The sequence below is a fragment of the Solanum pennellii genome, chromosome 1 (assembly GCF_001406875.1).
Source record: "Solanum pennellii chromosome 1, SPENNV200".
Taxonomy (NCBI): domain Eukaryota; kingdom Viridiplantae; phylum Streptophyta; class Magnoliopsida; order Solanales; family Solanaceae; genus Solanum; species Solanum pennellii.
In genome coordinates, this window is record NC_028637.1 from 109,170,252 (window position 1) to 109,187,451 (window position 17,200).

Here is a 17,200-nt window from a genome sequence, read left to right on the forward strand (position 1 = left end):
CCGTATCGACGAGGAAACCTTTCAAATTTGATTCAAAGAACTTTTGTCAAAATTTTGGATAAGCGAGGTGAATTATGAAGGATAAAAAAGTGATGGAATTGTTGTTGGAACATTTTCCGTTTGAGTCTTCAAGTTCATCGAAGATCCTTTCAATTTTTATTCAAGATTATCAAAAAAATTGAGATTCAATATTCTTTCTTCCTTCAGTTTCACGAAGATCCTTTCAAGTTTGATTCAGAATTGTTGAAAATTTCGAGATTTAAAATGCTTCTCCTAGTTTATTAAAGATCCTTTCAATTTTGATTCAAAATTGTTGGAAAATTTGAGAAGATACATCATGAATATCTTTGCTATTTATCATTTTGTTATTTATTTTTCTTGTTTAAATTGATAAGTATTGTATTTATACTAGATACATTAAATAAATAATGTTGCCCATAAGATTTTGGATTTGAGATCGACACATTATTGTACGGTAGTTACTATGTAATTGATACATTTAGTATAAATTCGAATTTACATATCATATCTAAAAAAATTAGTGCATGATATATTATTATTTATGTATCTCGTTTATTTTGATAAGTATTGTATTTATCCTAGATACATTAAATAAGTACTTGTTGTCATAAGATGTTAGATTTGAATCGATACATATATTATTGTGTGGTAATTGCTATGTAATTGAAAAAAAGTCAACAGTCTAATCAACAGAAAGCAACGAAAATTTATTCTTCTCATACTAATTGGGTAAACCCAATATTGAAAGATCGAACCAATAGAATGAAGTGTATCAAGACCGCCATTATAAATTCCTGGAACAATATGAAACGCACTCCAAGATGAACTCTTTGCATTAGCAACGTTTCTCACCCCTCTTCCAGTAAAGAGATCGAAAGTAACAAATTTAATAATTTTATAAGATGAAAAAACATTTATTAAAAAAAAGAAATTGAAAATTTAAGTGATAGAAAGAAATCACCTCTTAAAAATCTTGAAATCATTAATTGAAAAGATAAAATATTTGAAATTTTAAAATGAATTAATGTAGAGAGATTTGTAGCTTAAAAAAAATCATGGGTTTGAGATTTCAAATTAATGTACCCAGAAAAGGGAATGATCAAAGCAAAAAATGAAATTCTTTATATTTATGGAAATGATAGGGAAAATAAGAAAATATGACAATAAATGGTGTATAGTTAGGTAATTTTTCTTTATTTATTATTCTTTGAAATAATAAATTCATTAATATTACTATTCTTATAAAAGACAAAAATATGTATATCTCAGTTATATAATTTAATCAATTTTCTTTTATTACTCTTGAAATAATAAACTTATTAATTTGATGTATCTATTATTAACTTATGATGTTGTAACATCTCATAACTCGAAATAGCTAAGAATAAGTTAAGAAACTCAAAATAATCACTTTTGGAAAGTACGGGAAAAATTTGAAAAATTTCCTAAGTTAAGAAAGTTAGTTTTGGTCATTTTCAAACGGTCCTAACTCCTAACTCAGGATGATTTAGAGGTAGTTTTTGATATGGTTGGAAATCCCTTTAAGAGATCTTTCCAATGCCGCCGAGTTTGCGCATTTTCAATATCGTATGAGGGAGATATGTCTATCGGAAGTTGGGTTGTTGAAGACGGAAAGTCCCAAATTTTAATTTAAAGGACAAATTAGTCTTTTCACAAATTAATTTCCTATTTCATTTTATGGGTTTATTGGAGTAAAAACTAAGTTTAGTTCAGTTTTGGAAAAAATCGAATCACGATTAGGGCTTTGAGAAGAGAGAAAAGAAGAAGGAAAGAGAAAAAAAGTCAAGAATTTGCCAAGAACGTCAAGATTTGCGAGTGACATTCGTCTGGGGTGATCCCTATCAAGGTATGTGAGATTTTTTCGTGTTGGGTTAGTTCACCCACACACCAACTTGTTTAAATTCAGCGATTTTGAGTTGGTTGAATGATAAAAAGTGAAGTTTTTGGAGAACATTGTTGAACTCTTGTTGGTTAAGTTGTTGCACGCCTAGTGTTGATTTGATTTGTGTTTTTTGGTTGTTTTTCGAGTCAAATATATGGATATTGAGGGTACTAATTAAGTATCCTAAGTGTTTGGGAAAAGAACCATGAAAGTTTAGAGGGTTTAGAAATGACAAACGGAGAAGAAAAGTCAAAACGTCTGTCCATAGGGCCTTGAAGCGCCACGCCTCCCATATCCCCACAGGACAATCTCTGTCCGTAGGGCCTTGGGGCTCTGGTGCCCCAACTTGGCTTCTGAAGTTTGGAAAGCGCCAAGGACGTTAGTTTTCCCCATTCATTCTCCATCTAGTTCCTAAGTAATGTACCCACGTTTTTAGTTGATTCCAACACTCTAAGGTACATCTAAACATCATGAAATCATCTATACACATGAGATCATGAAACTTGAATTCATAATCTAATTCGAGGAAAGTTATGATCAAAGCTAAGGAGTTAAATGTTAAGTTTAGAAGTTAAGAAGCAAGTTAAAGTAAAGTTTATTAAAGTTTTCAAGAGTCTTTAATAAACATTTTAACTTTGTTTTAAGACTCAAGTTTCAAGATATGCAAAGAGTAAAAAGTTGAATTTCTTCCTTCAAAGAAATGGGAACTAAGTATTCCTAAGAGTTGATTTAAGGCTCAAGTATCAAGTTAAAAAAAGAGTAAAGAATTGAATTCATTTCTCAAAAGTTATAATGGAACTAAGTATCCCCTAAGAGTTTATAAATTTTTTCACATTTAAGATAAGATGAAACTAAGAGTTTCAAAAGAGTTTTGAACAAGAAAAGGAAACATCGATCCCAAAGGAGCCTTTGAGCTAAGCATTGAGTAATTATCTCAAACTAAAGAAAAAAGTTGCTTTAAAAACATGAGCTAAAATATTTTGGGAGTAGTATTGAGCACTGATGGGGGATGAGAGTTCATATTAACTCAAGCCTCCATGAAAACCATGTATCATCATGGGTATTAACGGGTCATGTTTTTAGATGATCACGTAAGTTAAGCTAGTGGATCCACTAAGTTAAGTAGTTCTATGCAACGAAAAAGTATAGGACAGTTCTGACAGTGTTGGCAAGACGTTGTATCACCACTTAGGCTCATAGTGGTGGTTGTCGGTTAGAGAATTTCCCACAAAAACTATATTACTTCAAGGTTGAGTTTGTTATTGCATTTTCTTTAACGAACTAAGTATTTACATTGTTTTACAAGCTTTTATATATTGTATATGTCTTGTTGCTTTACATTAAGTCAAGTTATTCATGAGTTGAGCAGAGTCAATGTAAGTGTTCCTTCTTACTCTCTATCAAACTTAAGTTGTTTTTATCATTCCAACTCGCATACTCGTACATTCAACGTATTTACGCCAATTGGCTTGCATCATATTATGATGCAGACACAGATAACCATGATTAATATCATCTAGCCCCTCATTGATCCAGCTAAGCACTCGGAGTCAGTGGTGAGCCTCCTCGCATCCTGGAGGACAAATATTTATTGCTTTTAGGCTTTCTTTTATAGGATTTTATATTCGTCTCGGCAATATGGAACCTCTCAACAGCTCCCGTTCTTTTATGGGGTCCTATCGGGATAGGTAGGCCCAAGCCTTTTCCCTCCCCCCTCGGGTCTGTCCCAACATCCATTTTAGTATTATAGAGGCTTCATAGACTGTCAAACAGTTTAGTTTCGAGTCTCTTCTTTGTATTGCAGATGTTTTGCTATGAGACTTATGTGTCATTTTGGCCAAGCTATTTAATTCAAGTTATTTTATAAGAATGTTTTCTTGTATTGAGTTAAGTCTTCCGTTGAGTTAAGTAAGTCAGGCCAAGAGTACGCTCAAGGCCAGCAATTGTCATTGAATGTCGGCCACGTCCAGGGTGTAGACTCGGGGCATGACAAATATATCCAACAAATTAAGCACTTAGATACATGAGTATGAAGTACATCATATGTATCATATAAATATCTAGTATTAATTAATGTATTTATTATATGTGTCTAGTATTAATTTAATGTGTATATTTATATGACCTAATATTAATTTTCTGCATTTATTTATATAATCTAATTTTAAATTTATGTATCTTTATGTATCTAATACTAATTTGATGTATCAATTATCAATTTTATACATTATATTCAAAAACATGTATCTCAAATACATCGTAAGCATATACATATAATTATGTGTATCTAAATATGAAAAGTAATTGGAACACACAAATTTAGGAATAAATCACAAGTATATATTATTTGTCTTATCATTATTAAAATAAAGTAAAAAAATTCAAAATTCTTTTCTAGCATTTGAATTTTTCTCATAGATATATATATGGTAAAACCTCTATAAATTAATATAGGTGGAACCATGATATATTATTATTATGGAGATATTATTTAATCGATAAAGTAATATTTATTAATTTAAAAAAGTGTTTTGTGAAAACGTCATTTATGAACTTGAAGTCATGGTTAGTGATCTCGATTACCACAAAAAGTTGGCGTTAACATCATTTTGAATTATCCGGATGGAAGTGCTACATGCTTAAAGGACCATTACTTAGAAGAAATTGTAGATACCGTAAAAATAAACAATGTTATGATGTAGTTAAAGATGACACAATACTATTGCAACTAGCTATGCTTGAGAAAACACTTATCACATCTAGAATTCTTTACAATTTTATGGTGCAGTTCGAAAAGACAACACCAGAATTTTTTGATGGAATAAGAAAAGTTAGAAATGAACTTCAACTAGATTCAAATTTTAATAAAAAAACACTACAAAATCACATTTAACTTGTCTTAGATATATTTGTACTTTTAAAGAATTATTAATTTATAATATTGATGGGACCATATATTTATACAACGGTCTTCTGAAAATATATTATTTTATCATTTTATCAGAATTAGTGAATTTTTCCACTGGCTCAAGTCGAGATCGGAAGAAAATATTAACTTAGAGAGATTATTAATATATTGATGTTTTACTGTAATTTTTACATAGATACAAGAAGTTTTAACTAGATATATATACACCTGAGATGTATTCAATATTGTTGCACTTGGTGTATATTTAAGGAAAAATTGTATATAATAGCAAACTAATAACCTAAAATAAATGGAGTAGATAGGGTTTGATTTAATTGTGCTCCATAGCAAACGTTTGCAAAAAATTGCCAGACGCCTCTCTCCCAAATGTCTCGCTCGCCACTCTCCTCCAATCTCTCGCTCGCTTCCTCACTTTTTATACAAACACAAGTGTATAAAAATTATTTCTAATTGTATAAAGCAGAGAAAATTGTATAAATACATATATTTTTGTTCCCCTCTCTCTCCTCTTCCAGATCTCGCTCTCCACTCTCCCAAATCTCGCTCGCCACCCTCGCCTTTCTCACTTATACAAACAGAAGCGAAATGTATAAATTGCATTTCTGTTTGTATAAAACGTGAGAAAATTGTATATACACATGCAAGTACATATATTTTCATCCTATACACTTATAATTATACAATAAAAATATTCCCATACCCAGTTTCTTTTGTCTTTCTCTCTTTCTCGTTTTATACAATTTTTAAATTGTATCTAATTTCTCTCTTTCTCGTTTTATACAATCGATTCAATTGTATATTCCTTGTCAAGACTCTTTTGTCTTTCTCTCTTTCTCATTTTATACAAATTCAAATTGTATATAATCGTTCTATACACTTATAATAATCAAATTCGTTTTATACACTTCGTTTTTATACAGTTCTCTGTCCAAGTGTCTTTCTCTTTCTTGTGTTATACACTTTGTTTTATACAATTTGCTTCAACTGTATATGTATAGCGAATTATACAGTTTCTATGTTTGATATGGAGCGCAATTATGCAAACTTTGTTGTAGCATACAAATATGAATTTTTTATTTGCTATATGTGAAAGTTGCCCTATATTTAATGATTGTATTGTTCTGTTAATTAAAAGTTGACGTAATTTTTCCATCTTGATTGAGTCGTTCCTACATTTAGATCTATTCTTAGTTTGAATGTTGACAGATGAAGAGTTCGTCCCTGCAAGGAGAAATTCATGAGTGAAAATAAACAAATAAAAGTTGTTTAATTTAGTACAACATTGTTAATGCTTAGTACCTTTAACAAGAATCATCCGATTTCGAGAACGGCTAGCCACTAAAGTGTTGTGAAATAACAAAATTAAAAATACAAAACTTAATTTGTTAAAACTTTTTAAAATTACATTTCAAAACATTATGAACTTTAATTCAAGTACAAAATAAAGATAAATGAAAATTATAAAATAAGGAAAAAATGAAAAATATACCCCGAACTATCATAAATGATTTACAGATATTCTCCATCTTATTTTTGGGACATTGGTGCCCCCAGCCGTCTAAAAATTAGAGTGTATATTTCCTTCACTCATACGGAAGACTAAATAGGAACACGTGGCGCAATCTTATCCATGAGTCTGATGTCGACTTGATGGATAAGATTATGACACGTGTATGTCCGTTAATATGAAAGGAAAAATATGCTCTAGTTTTTGAACGACAAGAACACCAATACTCCTAAAGTATAAAGAAGAATATCTACATATTAGGAGAATAGTTACATACTATTTACCATATTTTAAGAGTATATCTATCCTTTTTTTCCATAAAATAATAAAAATAAACCTATATATTTAATGGTGATTTGAATATATAAATATGTATTGAGATGAAGGAAGAAAGAGGGTTAAGTGGGGGCAATGACAGATGGAAGAAAGATAGAAAAGAAAGAAAGGGTGGGGGACATCGGCAGATGGAAGAAAGAGGGAGAAAGAAAGAGTGCTGGTGGACCGTTTGGGGAGGGTTTGTTTGACTTGTGAATATATCATTAATTAATGAGTTTAAGATAATTATTTAATATTATATTTAAATTTGATTATATTTTATATGGTATAAATATTAAAAATGATAATATATATAATTATTTTAAATTAGGAATAAATATAGTATATATAATAGTGATGTATGTGTAGTTAGATAATGACAGAATATATAAATGTGCTTTTTAATTTAATTTCGAATTATATTTATATTTTTTAATTTTATGTGTACATAAATAGACACTTAAACTTGTATAAAATTGAACAAATAAATTCAAATATCCTACGTGTCTATCTTTTGCCCTATGTTTATTGTGTCATGTAGGACTCATGCGTTTATTTATTTAAAAATTGAATAGTTAAAATGTCTGTTTGTATATTATAAAAATTAAAGATTAAAATTAAAATTTAAAGTTAAATTTAGAATAAAGTATATGTATTATGCCTGAGATAATTATTCTTATTTTGATGATTAATAATAGAAGAAAGGGCGGACAAAATATGTGTGTAAAATGAGAATGAAAATTCCAAAACGAGCAAAGTCATTCCTCCTCGGTTTTCCACCAAATAATGAGTGTGCTTGCTTTAAAAAGAAAAATGTAAATTTGTTTTCAGCAGTAGTAAATAAAAAAGAGAGTAGATTTTGATAAAATAAAAGATTGCAAGTAGGATAGGAGAGTAGATCGCTGTCCGAGTTGACTTGTATGTATTGTATCATCTTCTTCTTCCCATCGAATTCATGTCTTCGTCGCTAGTCTAGTTAGATCTATCAATATCAATATCAATATTCTTGAAGAAAACAAGTACTAGTATTGGATGAGGAAACTGAGCTGAGTGCTGGGGATTTTGATTGTTTGATGGGCAACGCATGCCGTGGATCTTTCGGAGGCAAAACTTTTCAGGGCTACCCTCAGCCTCAAGATCACTCAGAATCCAATTCCAATCCCAAACATAATTCCGATTCCCCCAACCCAAAAAAAGAACAACAACCCCTCGTCACCATGAATCGTACAAGCACTAACCAGTCCTATTACGTCCTCGGTCATAAGACCCCTAACATTCGTGATCTATACACCCTCGGCCGCAAACTAGGACAAGGCCAGTTTGGCACCACTTACTTATGCACCGAATTGTCTTCCGGTATCGACTACGCCTGTAAATCTATTGCCAAGAGAAAACTCATCTCTAAGGAGGATGTAGAAGATGTCAGGAGGGAAATTCAGATAATGCACCATTTGGCTGGTCACAAAAACATCGTTTCCATCAAGGGTGCTTATGAGGATCCTTTGTATGTTCATATTGTCATGGAACTTTGTGGTGGCGGTGAATTGTTTGACCGCATAATTCAAAGAGGACACTACACCGAGAGAAAGGCTGCCGATTTGACGAAAATTATTGTGGGTGTTGTTGAGGCATGCCATTCACTTGGAGTTATGCATAGAGATCTCAAACCTGAGAATTTCTTGTTGGTTAACAAGGATGATGATTTCTCTCTCAAGGCCATTGACTTTGGACTCTCTGTATTCTTTAAGCCAGGTAAATCTCCTACTTTCTTCTGTTTTTTTACATTGTAGCTTCTAGTGCAGCTAGACGGACATATTAAGGCTCTGTGTAGTTGTTCATGTCCATGCTGGTAGGCTACTACTAATGAAGTATGATCTTGGAGATTCTTTTTATGCACCAACTCTCTATCTACATGAATAGTTAGCTACTTTTAGCATTGATTTGGTGGCACTTCCCTTAAATTGGTATGTTGGTTTGATGGATTTTGTTGCTTGCTTCTTCAGGCCAAATTTTCACAGATGTTGTTGGGAGTCCATACTACGTTGCTCCTGAGGTGCTTTTGAAGCATTATGGTCCAGAAGCAGATGTTTGGACAGCAGGGGTCATACTCTATATCCTGCTAAGTGGAGTTCCACCATTCTGGGCTGGTATGTTTATAATTTTATGCAGTATAGCTGTAACTTTTCTGATTTTTGTCTTTTTAACTTACCATCTAAATTGTTCAGAAACACAGCAGGGGATATTTGATGCAGTTCTGAAAGGGCACATTGATTTTGACTCAGATCCTTGGCCTCTAATATCAGAGAGTGCAAAGGATCTCATCCGGAAGATGTTATGCATGCGACCCCCAGAGCGGTTAACTGCTCATGAAGTATTATGTAAGTTTATTTACCTTATAAGTCATATTGACCTAACATTTTTACTGGTTACTGAATGGATCATTTTTTCTCCCATGATATAAATATGGTTTTGCTTGTTTAATAGTTGTTATATCAAGAGATACTGTGTTGTGACAGTGTTGATGTTCTGTCAGAGTTATAAGAACCCTCTTAACTTTTTTCTGGACTGTGCTTCTGGTGGCAGAACATTGAGAACCTTATTGACTACTAATTTATGTAAAAAACTGTTAGTTTAGCAGTAGAGAGGAGTTTCTCATGCTTGAACTATAACTTGTTAGGTTATCTATGAGCCCTTTGGAAATATCAGGTTTATTTTCTGTATTTCTGGTTTAAAAAATAAATTTGGATTGACTACAAGCTGTAATAGATCAATTTGCACTGCATAAAGTGGATCAAGTCATTGTATTTCTCAAATTTCAATTGTATTGTCTATCTATGCCTGCTTGTATGGTGTCTTTCATGTAACCAGCTGCTGTTCTGGTGTTATGGTTTCCTCTAAAATTCTGCAGGTCATCCTTGGATTTGTGAAAATGGTGTTGCTCCTGATAGAGCACTTGATCCTGCAGTACTTTCTCGCCTCAAACACTTTTCTGCAATGAACAAATTAAAAAAGATGGCTCTGCGGGTATGCATATATATATGTGTGTATATATATATCTAGGCATAACTTTTTTGGCCAAGTCTGTTAATTATGGTTCTTCAGTGTCCATAAACCTCATTATTAAAGTTACACAAGAAAATGCTGATTATGTCCTTTGGGCTAAGTTGTGTGGACTCTTCACTTTCGATGGCGCACCAGTGTCGGATTCTCCAAAAATACACTCCTTATGGAGAAGCCGACACACACCCATTGACATTTTTGAAGTGTCCAAGCAACATAGCTTCTTGGAGGTGTGTAACCAAATGATGCAATTATTGATGTTTTCATACTTAATATGCATTTAGGTGATTGCTGAAAGTTTGTCAGAGGAGGAGATTGCCGGTCTTAAGGAGATGTTTAAGGCCATGGATACTGATAACAGTGGTGCAATTACATTCGATGAACTAAAAGCTGGTTTGAGAAAATATGGCTCTACTCTGAAGGATATAGAGATACGGGAACTTATGGATGCGGTAAGAAAATCTAGACTGCAAACTGATTCTGTTTATTTTGTGCATCTGGTGATGTGACTCTACGCAAAGGTTCATAGGAGCAGAAAAATGTAAAATGACATAAGATCACTAACTAATGGTCAAATCTCAAGGTTATTTGATGTGCAAATACTAGAGTCAGATTGGGATTTGGCACTTTACTTTGTTTAATTAATTATGTACATTCATGAAGGAGCACTTAAAACTCAATGTAGTTGCTAAAACTTCACTGGAAAGGTGCCCAATTTTTTTTTTTTTTTGTGTATGTGTATGATAAGTTTCTGATAACTGAGGAGGTAGTGCAGGCTTACCAAGTAGTTGGCACCACATATATGCTTCATCAGAAACAACTTTCTGTTAATGGTTCTAGTTGTATCTTTAATTAGGCCCGTGATAATCTTTGTATTTCTCCCTAAACATGTCTGTCTATGAGGTACATGCGGAAGTGCTTATCTAACTCTTTAAGGCCATTGATGTAATATTACTGTTTTCAGGCTGATGTGGACAATAGTGGAACTATTGACTATGGAGAATTCATAGCAGCAACAATTCACCTTAACAAATTGGACCGCGAGGAACATCTCATGGCAGCATTTCAGTATTTTGACAAGGATGGAAGTGGTTATATTACAGTAGATGAGCTCCAGCAGGCTTGTGCAGATCATAACATTACAGATGTATTCTTTGAGGATATTATCAGAGAAGTTGATCAGGATAACGTAAGTTAATTATATTGAGGATAAAGTTGAAGTATTATTGGAACTTATAAATAAAAAAGTGGACACAAATTAGTAGATTAAATTTCTTCATGTTTTGCAGTTCTACTGATTTATCTCTCTACTACTCATAATTTTTGTGCAACAAAAACTAATTTTTTTTTAAAAAAAGCACTTTAATATGAAACACTTTTTGTGCAACAAAAACGAAAATTAAAAAAATATAGCACTTTAAGATTTCATATGAATCTTTTCCTTGAGATAAAATGTTATTGACAATGTAGTGTATGTATGGAAAATATGGATATTACTAAATGATCATATGTGAGCTTAATAATATAGTTAATTTACCTCTCTCTCTCTCTCTATATATAAAGAGAACCCTAGGCTGCCTAAGTGGCGCCACCACAAATCAGGATTCCCTTTTAATTTATTTATTTCCAAAATTAGCCTTCCCTTTCATCAAAAGTTGTGACTTATGAAACTTTGCGACTTTTACAAAGAGTTGTAACTTTTATGAATGTTGTAACTTTTATAAAGAGTTGTGACTTTTCCAAAGGATTATGACATTTCCGATAAGACACAATAAACATTTATTCACACTATCCTTTTGTTGTCTATAAATAGAGGAATTTTCTTTCATTTTAAAACGACGAAAATTCTAAATTTTTTCTTCTGCTTATGCATAATTAAATATTTGTGTACTTTGCTCCTGTTGAGTGGTTCACTGACATCATTGTTTTTGAATCTATACAATGGTGAATATAATCGTTCTATCCTAAAAGTATCTATTCATTCTTTTGTTACAAATCGTGGTATGTTTTTTACGCTCATTTATGCTTATGTTATTAGTTGTTTTTGAGTATATGTTTTAAACTTTGTTGTTATGTTTATGTTTATGTTGAAATAAAGATATGTTAATCAAGAATTTGATGTAATGATGTCATGTAGATTAAAATTCTTGAACTTATAAAATAAATGACTTTGATCTTTATAGAGTTTTAGTGGCTAAAAGATTCATGGGATGTTCAAGAAGAAACTTTTGAGTGTTCAAAAGTTATGGTGGTTCTACTCTACCATGGAGTTTTAGTTATTCAACTTTCTATCTTATCTAGACATTCAATCGATTAGTGACATTCAAAAAATAAAGGAATGTAGCGGGATGGTAAGTATTGTACTCAACCTTAATTAAAAGTTTGGGATTCAAATATTTGATTGGAGTCAATGAATTACCCCTTTAGGATGAATCTACATTAATCAATTATTAAAGAAATAATTATCTCCTTATAAACATTAGATTAAAAGTTGCAAAAAGATTAAAGCTTTAACCATATTGATCGGAACATAAACAACAAAATATGCATTTTGGGTATCAAAGTAGTGTCATACATAATGATTTGAATAAGGGTCTTGCCAAGACATCATTTAATCCGAATTATTTGAGTGACTTGCCTTATTTCATTGAAATTCCAAGAGATAATTTTAAAATTTTAATTAACTTATCAAGCACACAACTAATTATATAAAATGTATAATATTTAGACTTTGTATGTAGAGGGAGGCCTTGAATAAGAGAAAAACTCTCGCAATTGATGAATAAAATGTTTGTACCACTTTTGGAAAATACAAATATAGACAATGAAACAATTACCTATCTTTTCTAAAGATTTGGTGATGAATAACTACAGTAAAATGAAGAATCAATAACTAAATCCATAAACACGTAGAATCAAATCTTTGTAGTTTTAAGATTAAAAAAATATTTTATTTTGTCTTTGGATAAAATATTCTTGACAATTTATTGTTGGGTTGTACCCATTCGAAAACACTTATATTATCAAATGTTCAGAAGTAGATTATTACCGTAGTTTACCACCGCGCGAAAAGCAGGCAATTTACCTTGTTAAATTACAAGTGCTCAGATGCAATGATATGCTTTGAAAATTATTTTTGAAGAACTTCTCGTAGTTCTGTTTGGTCTGACTGCATTCGTGCCAGCTACTCACTTTTTGGCGTCACTTCATAATCCAAGTAGTTTTGTGTATTCAAAGGCATAATGAGAAGACAAAGCTGACATAATTGTCCAAAAGAAAAGAAAAAAGACAAAGAAATTGTAGCATAATAAATAGGAATGGGTACCGTTACAGACATTTCTGTCTTTCTTCAAATCAAACAAAATTTGTTGTATTTTGATTAGTTTTCTGGAGCCTCAGTATTGGATTAGGGCCTCAGCTGCAGCCGTGATACAGGCAAATTGTTATGCTTTAGGAGATCTGTATTTTAAATGGATGGAATGATTCTTTTGGAATCTCTACATCTCTTGATGCTTCATTTGACTAGCTATTTAGTTGATCTTCTGGTGGATTCCCTTTTCAGGATGGACGTATTGATTATGGAGAATTTGTTGCTATGATGCAAAAAGGAAATCCATGCATAGGAAGACGAACGATGCGAAATAGTCTGAATTTCAGCATGAGAGATGCGCCTGGAGCTCATTAGCTTTTTGAATGGACACATGATGTAGGTATTTCCCCTTCTTTTTTTTCGTAACCGTTTCTTTGGCAATGAATTTGAAGAAATCTTTCCTTGTTCTGTCCTTGAGAAATTGGATTGGTTGGAGTATATTTGTTTAACATTCAGAGTTTCTTTTTCCCTCTTGAGGATAATAAAATTTTATAAATAACAGCAGGAGTGTTTACTGTAAAACTCTACAGGTGCAGCAAAAAAAATTACATTCAGCAAAAGTATATCCCATCTTATCCTGTTGGGACACTAGCATGTCACAGATAGATTCAGCTTCCACCCCAATCCTCCATTTTACACCATTAACAAAAATAAATTTCAGATACAGAGTTCTCTTTCATTCCCATCTTTTATATAATGCTGGTTTCTTTTCTTTTGGTAAAATTTTGATGTATCAAATTTGACGATTGTCCGACATGGCTATGTGAGGAACTTTCCTAAGGGAGCACTAAGGGTGTCAAATGTGTGGGTGGAGGCGGTGGGGGACTGAAATTGAAGAGGTTAAAATGGGCTGAGCTAAAAGTCATGTTGGATCATAACCCACTCAGACTTACTTTGGGCTAACATGGGCTAGAATCTTGATTCGGTTATGACCTGTCCAATTTGACCTGCTTAATCTAAACTAAACTATATTAAACACTTGCTATAATTTATGACAGATGTCATTCAACCCATAGAATCGTACAGATCTGTACTAACTTTTCATTTAGGAGCATCTCCTTGTAGAGTAAATTGATGTAGACTTTATAGTATGGGACCAACTTCATAATTTTGCAACTCATTTAATAGTGTATTTATGAGAATTATTGAAAAGAATATTATTGAATTGTGTGTCTACATTATTACATTGAGACTTTATTTATAGACACTATATTATACTCCTTTTCCAACTAGGACACTACAATACTATCCTTTTCTAAGTAGGATTCTATATACTATTTCTATTCCTATTCCTATTCTAAGTAGAATGGTATATATTATTCTTGTTCCTTTTTTGATTCTAACACTCCCCCTCAAGCTGGTGCATACAAGTTATATATACTTTGCTTGTTACAAATGTAATTAATATGAGGACCAATGAGAGGCTTGATGAAGATATCTGCAAGTTGATCACTTGACTCACAAATTTTGTAACAATATCTCCCGACTTCCCAAACCAAGCTTGAGAAGAACGTTTCATATCATAGAGTGACTTGCACAATCAACATATAAGGCTGCTAGACTCCCTCGGAGCAATAAGACCAAGTGGTTGCTCCATATATACTTCTCCATCGAGATCCCAGCCCAAATATGTAAGTATATCCTTTTGGATAAAGTGAATCTAAAACAAAGAGAATATTGCTTGAAAACTTGGATTTTTTTGGGAACTCGGGCACAACATTGACAAAGTTGAAACTATTTAAATCAGACCTAAGGAGTCACCGAAAAGACGCACGGTGCTTCGAAAATTAGATATGAGAAAGTAGTCACCAAAAAGATGCATGATGTTGTGCAAATTAGATATGAGAAAGTAGTCACCGAGAAAATGACACAGTGCTACATAAATTAAATATGAAAAAGTAGTCACTGATAAGATGGCACGGTGCTACGCAAATTAAATATGAAAAAGTAGTCATCAAAAAGATGGTGCGATGCTACACAAAAGTAAATAGTCACCGGAATGATGACATGATGCTACAAAAATGAAATATGAGAGTAGTCACCTGAAGGATGACACAGTGCCACATAAATTAAACATAAAAAAATAGTCACCAGAAACATGATGCGGTGCTACACAAATTAAATATATAAATAATAGTCTCCGGAAGATGACACACTGCTACAAATCAAATTTAAGAAAGTAGTCACCGAAATGATAGTACAGTGCCACACAAATCAGATATGAGAAAGTAGTCGCCATGACAACCCTAGAAAGTCGTGCATATATCACTGACCCTAATTTGGTTAACATTACCAATGGCAAGAGGGGAGACAGATATGAGTCACAGCCGCCCTACAACGACGAAATCTTTTTTTGATTTTCTACCGAGATCGTAGGAGCTTTGATACCATGTGGAAATGTTGAAAAAGAACATTGTTGAATTGGTCTCTAGATTATAACATTGAGACCTATTAATAGACACTACCTTAAACTCAAATTCCAACTAGGACACTGCCATACAATCCTATTCTAAGTAGTATTTTATGTACTATTTTTATTCCTATTACTAGTATTTTATGTACTATTTTTATTCCTATTACTATTCTAAGTATGATGGTATATATATTCTTGTTCATATTCCTATTCAAACAGTAATAATTTGACATATAGAATGTAGGCAATTATTTTTTTAATATGACATGGCATGCAAAATAATGTGTTTTTAAAGAATCAAATAACAATAATCAAGTGACTTTAGAATTCCAAAAAAAGAGACCTTGATAGATCATTATCATATTAGGTAATAAAAAATAAGGATTCAGTAACAAAATGCAAGAAGGTGAAATGAATTTTTAAGATATTTCAGTTTGCCAAAAATAAGCATATTAGGTTAGTATATGAGGAAAAAAAACAGTTTTATTCGAATTGGTTAAAGTCAGTTCTCATCCAATTTCATATCAAGTGAAAAGGTCAATATAAACTAAAGAGATGATGATTGTCCCATCTTTGCACATGTAGTCCGGTTAGAATGGGGATTGAATTGACATAGAACTTGGGCTAAGTGGGTTATAATTATACGGGTTAAGACGTAGCACATTATTAAATTATCATGAGCTCAACCCATAAATTTTAGGCTCCTAATATCTGAGCTTCATTTGACACCCCAAGTAAGGAGTGCCACGCACGAGCATGGCAAAAAGCAAGGGGAACTTTTCTTTTTGGGAGAAATCATTAGATTGCATATTGAATACATTAAGCACATTCCAACAAATTCAAATTTTAGAAGTTTCATATGGTGACTACATTTTAGCTTGCCGTCAATTACCCCAACCTTCTTCATTTATCCAGATGTGGGATGGACACGGTGAAGCTCACATAGATTGAGTTAGGTAAAATATTTATCTGTGGAGAAAAATATTACCCCCTGTTCCATTTTGTGTGACATGTTGAAAAATATGTGTGGTTAAGTTGACTAATTTTCTGAGTGAATTTGAACATTGATATTCATTTTCTAAAAATAAAGTTTTACATCTTTAAAAACTATATAAAAAGTATTGTAAGTCACAATAGTTTACAATTCAAAATATTAAAGAAGTATTTTAAAAAAAACATGGTCAAAGAAAAACTTATGTTACACTCCAGATAGTTATAGGGTTACATAAAGTGGAGCAAAGTACTCTTATCAATACTCTTAACCATAGGTCTGGAATTCGAGTACCCATAGAATAGAGTTCCTTTTGTTAGGGAGCGGGTGGGAACCAAAAAAAAAAGTGGAACAAAGGGAGTACTAAAGTATACTTATGGAAGTTAATATAAAATCTGAAGATAAGCGTTAAAAACATACCTAAACTATCCTTTTTTTTTGAGTTTCATACTTGAAGTATTGAGTGTGAGTTTTCTACCTAAACTATCACTTGTTAATTTGAGAAACACACATCTTTCTTTTATTATACTCTATCATGGTGTGTAATACACTCCTTTTATTTAAAAATTGTTATATTACACTCCACATGGACAAAACGTTTCACCTTGACAAAAAATAAATAATTAGTATTAGTTTAAAGTTAAGTATTAAAGTATTGCTATTCCCCCCCCCCCCCCCCCCAAAAAAAAAA

General features: G+C 32.2%; 1 protein-coding gene across 6 annotated transcripts in view; it reads left to right on the forward strand.

The window, feature by feature from the left end:
• The first annotated feature begins 7,426 nt into the window (after positions 1 to 7,426).
• The window catches only part of LOC107005509 (calcium-dependent protein kinase 5), a 12,642-nt gene continuing 2,868 nt past the window's right edge, over positions 7,427 to 17,200 (forward strand). For 3 of the 6 annotated variants that reach the window (XM_015204137.2, XM_015204129.2, XM_015204162.2), the window contains exons 1-7: positions 7,749 to 8,427; positions 8,679 to 8,822; positions 8,901 to 9,053; positions 9,584 to 9,699; positions 10,020 to 10,187; positions 10,700 to 10,924; positions 13,298 to 13,441. In XM_015204137.2, coding sequence (XP_015059623.1) covers positions 7,749 to 8,427; positions 8,679 to 8,822; positions 8,901 to 9,053; positions 9,584 to 9,699; positions 10,020 to 10,187; positions 10,700 to 10,924; positions 13,298 to 13,420 — 1,608 coding nt within the window. In that variant the 3' untranslated portion in view covers positions 13,421 to 13,441. Of the gene's footprint in view, positions 8,428 to 8,678; positions 8,823 to 8,900; positions 9,054 to 9,583; positions 9,700 to 10,019; positions 10,188 to 10,699; positions 10,925 to 13,297; positions 13,446 to 17,200 lie in introns of all 6 variants that reach the window. The other 3 variants (XM_015204122.2, XM_015204154.1, XM_015204145.2) reach the window with 3 other exon arrangements.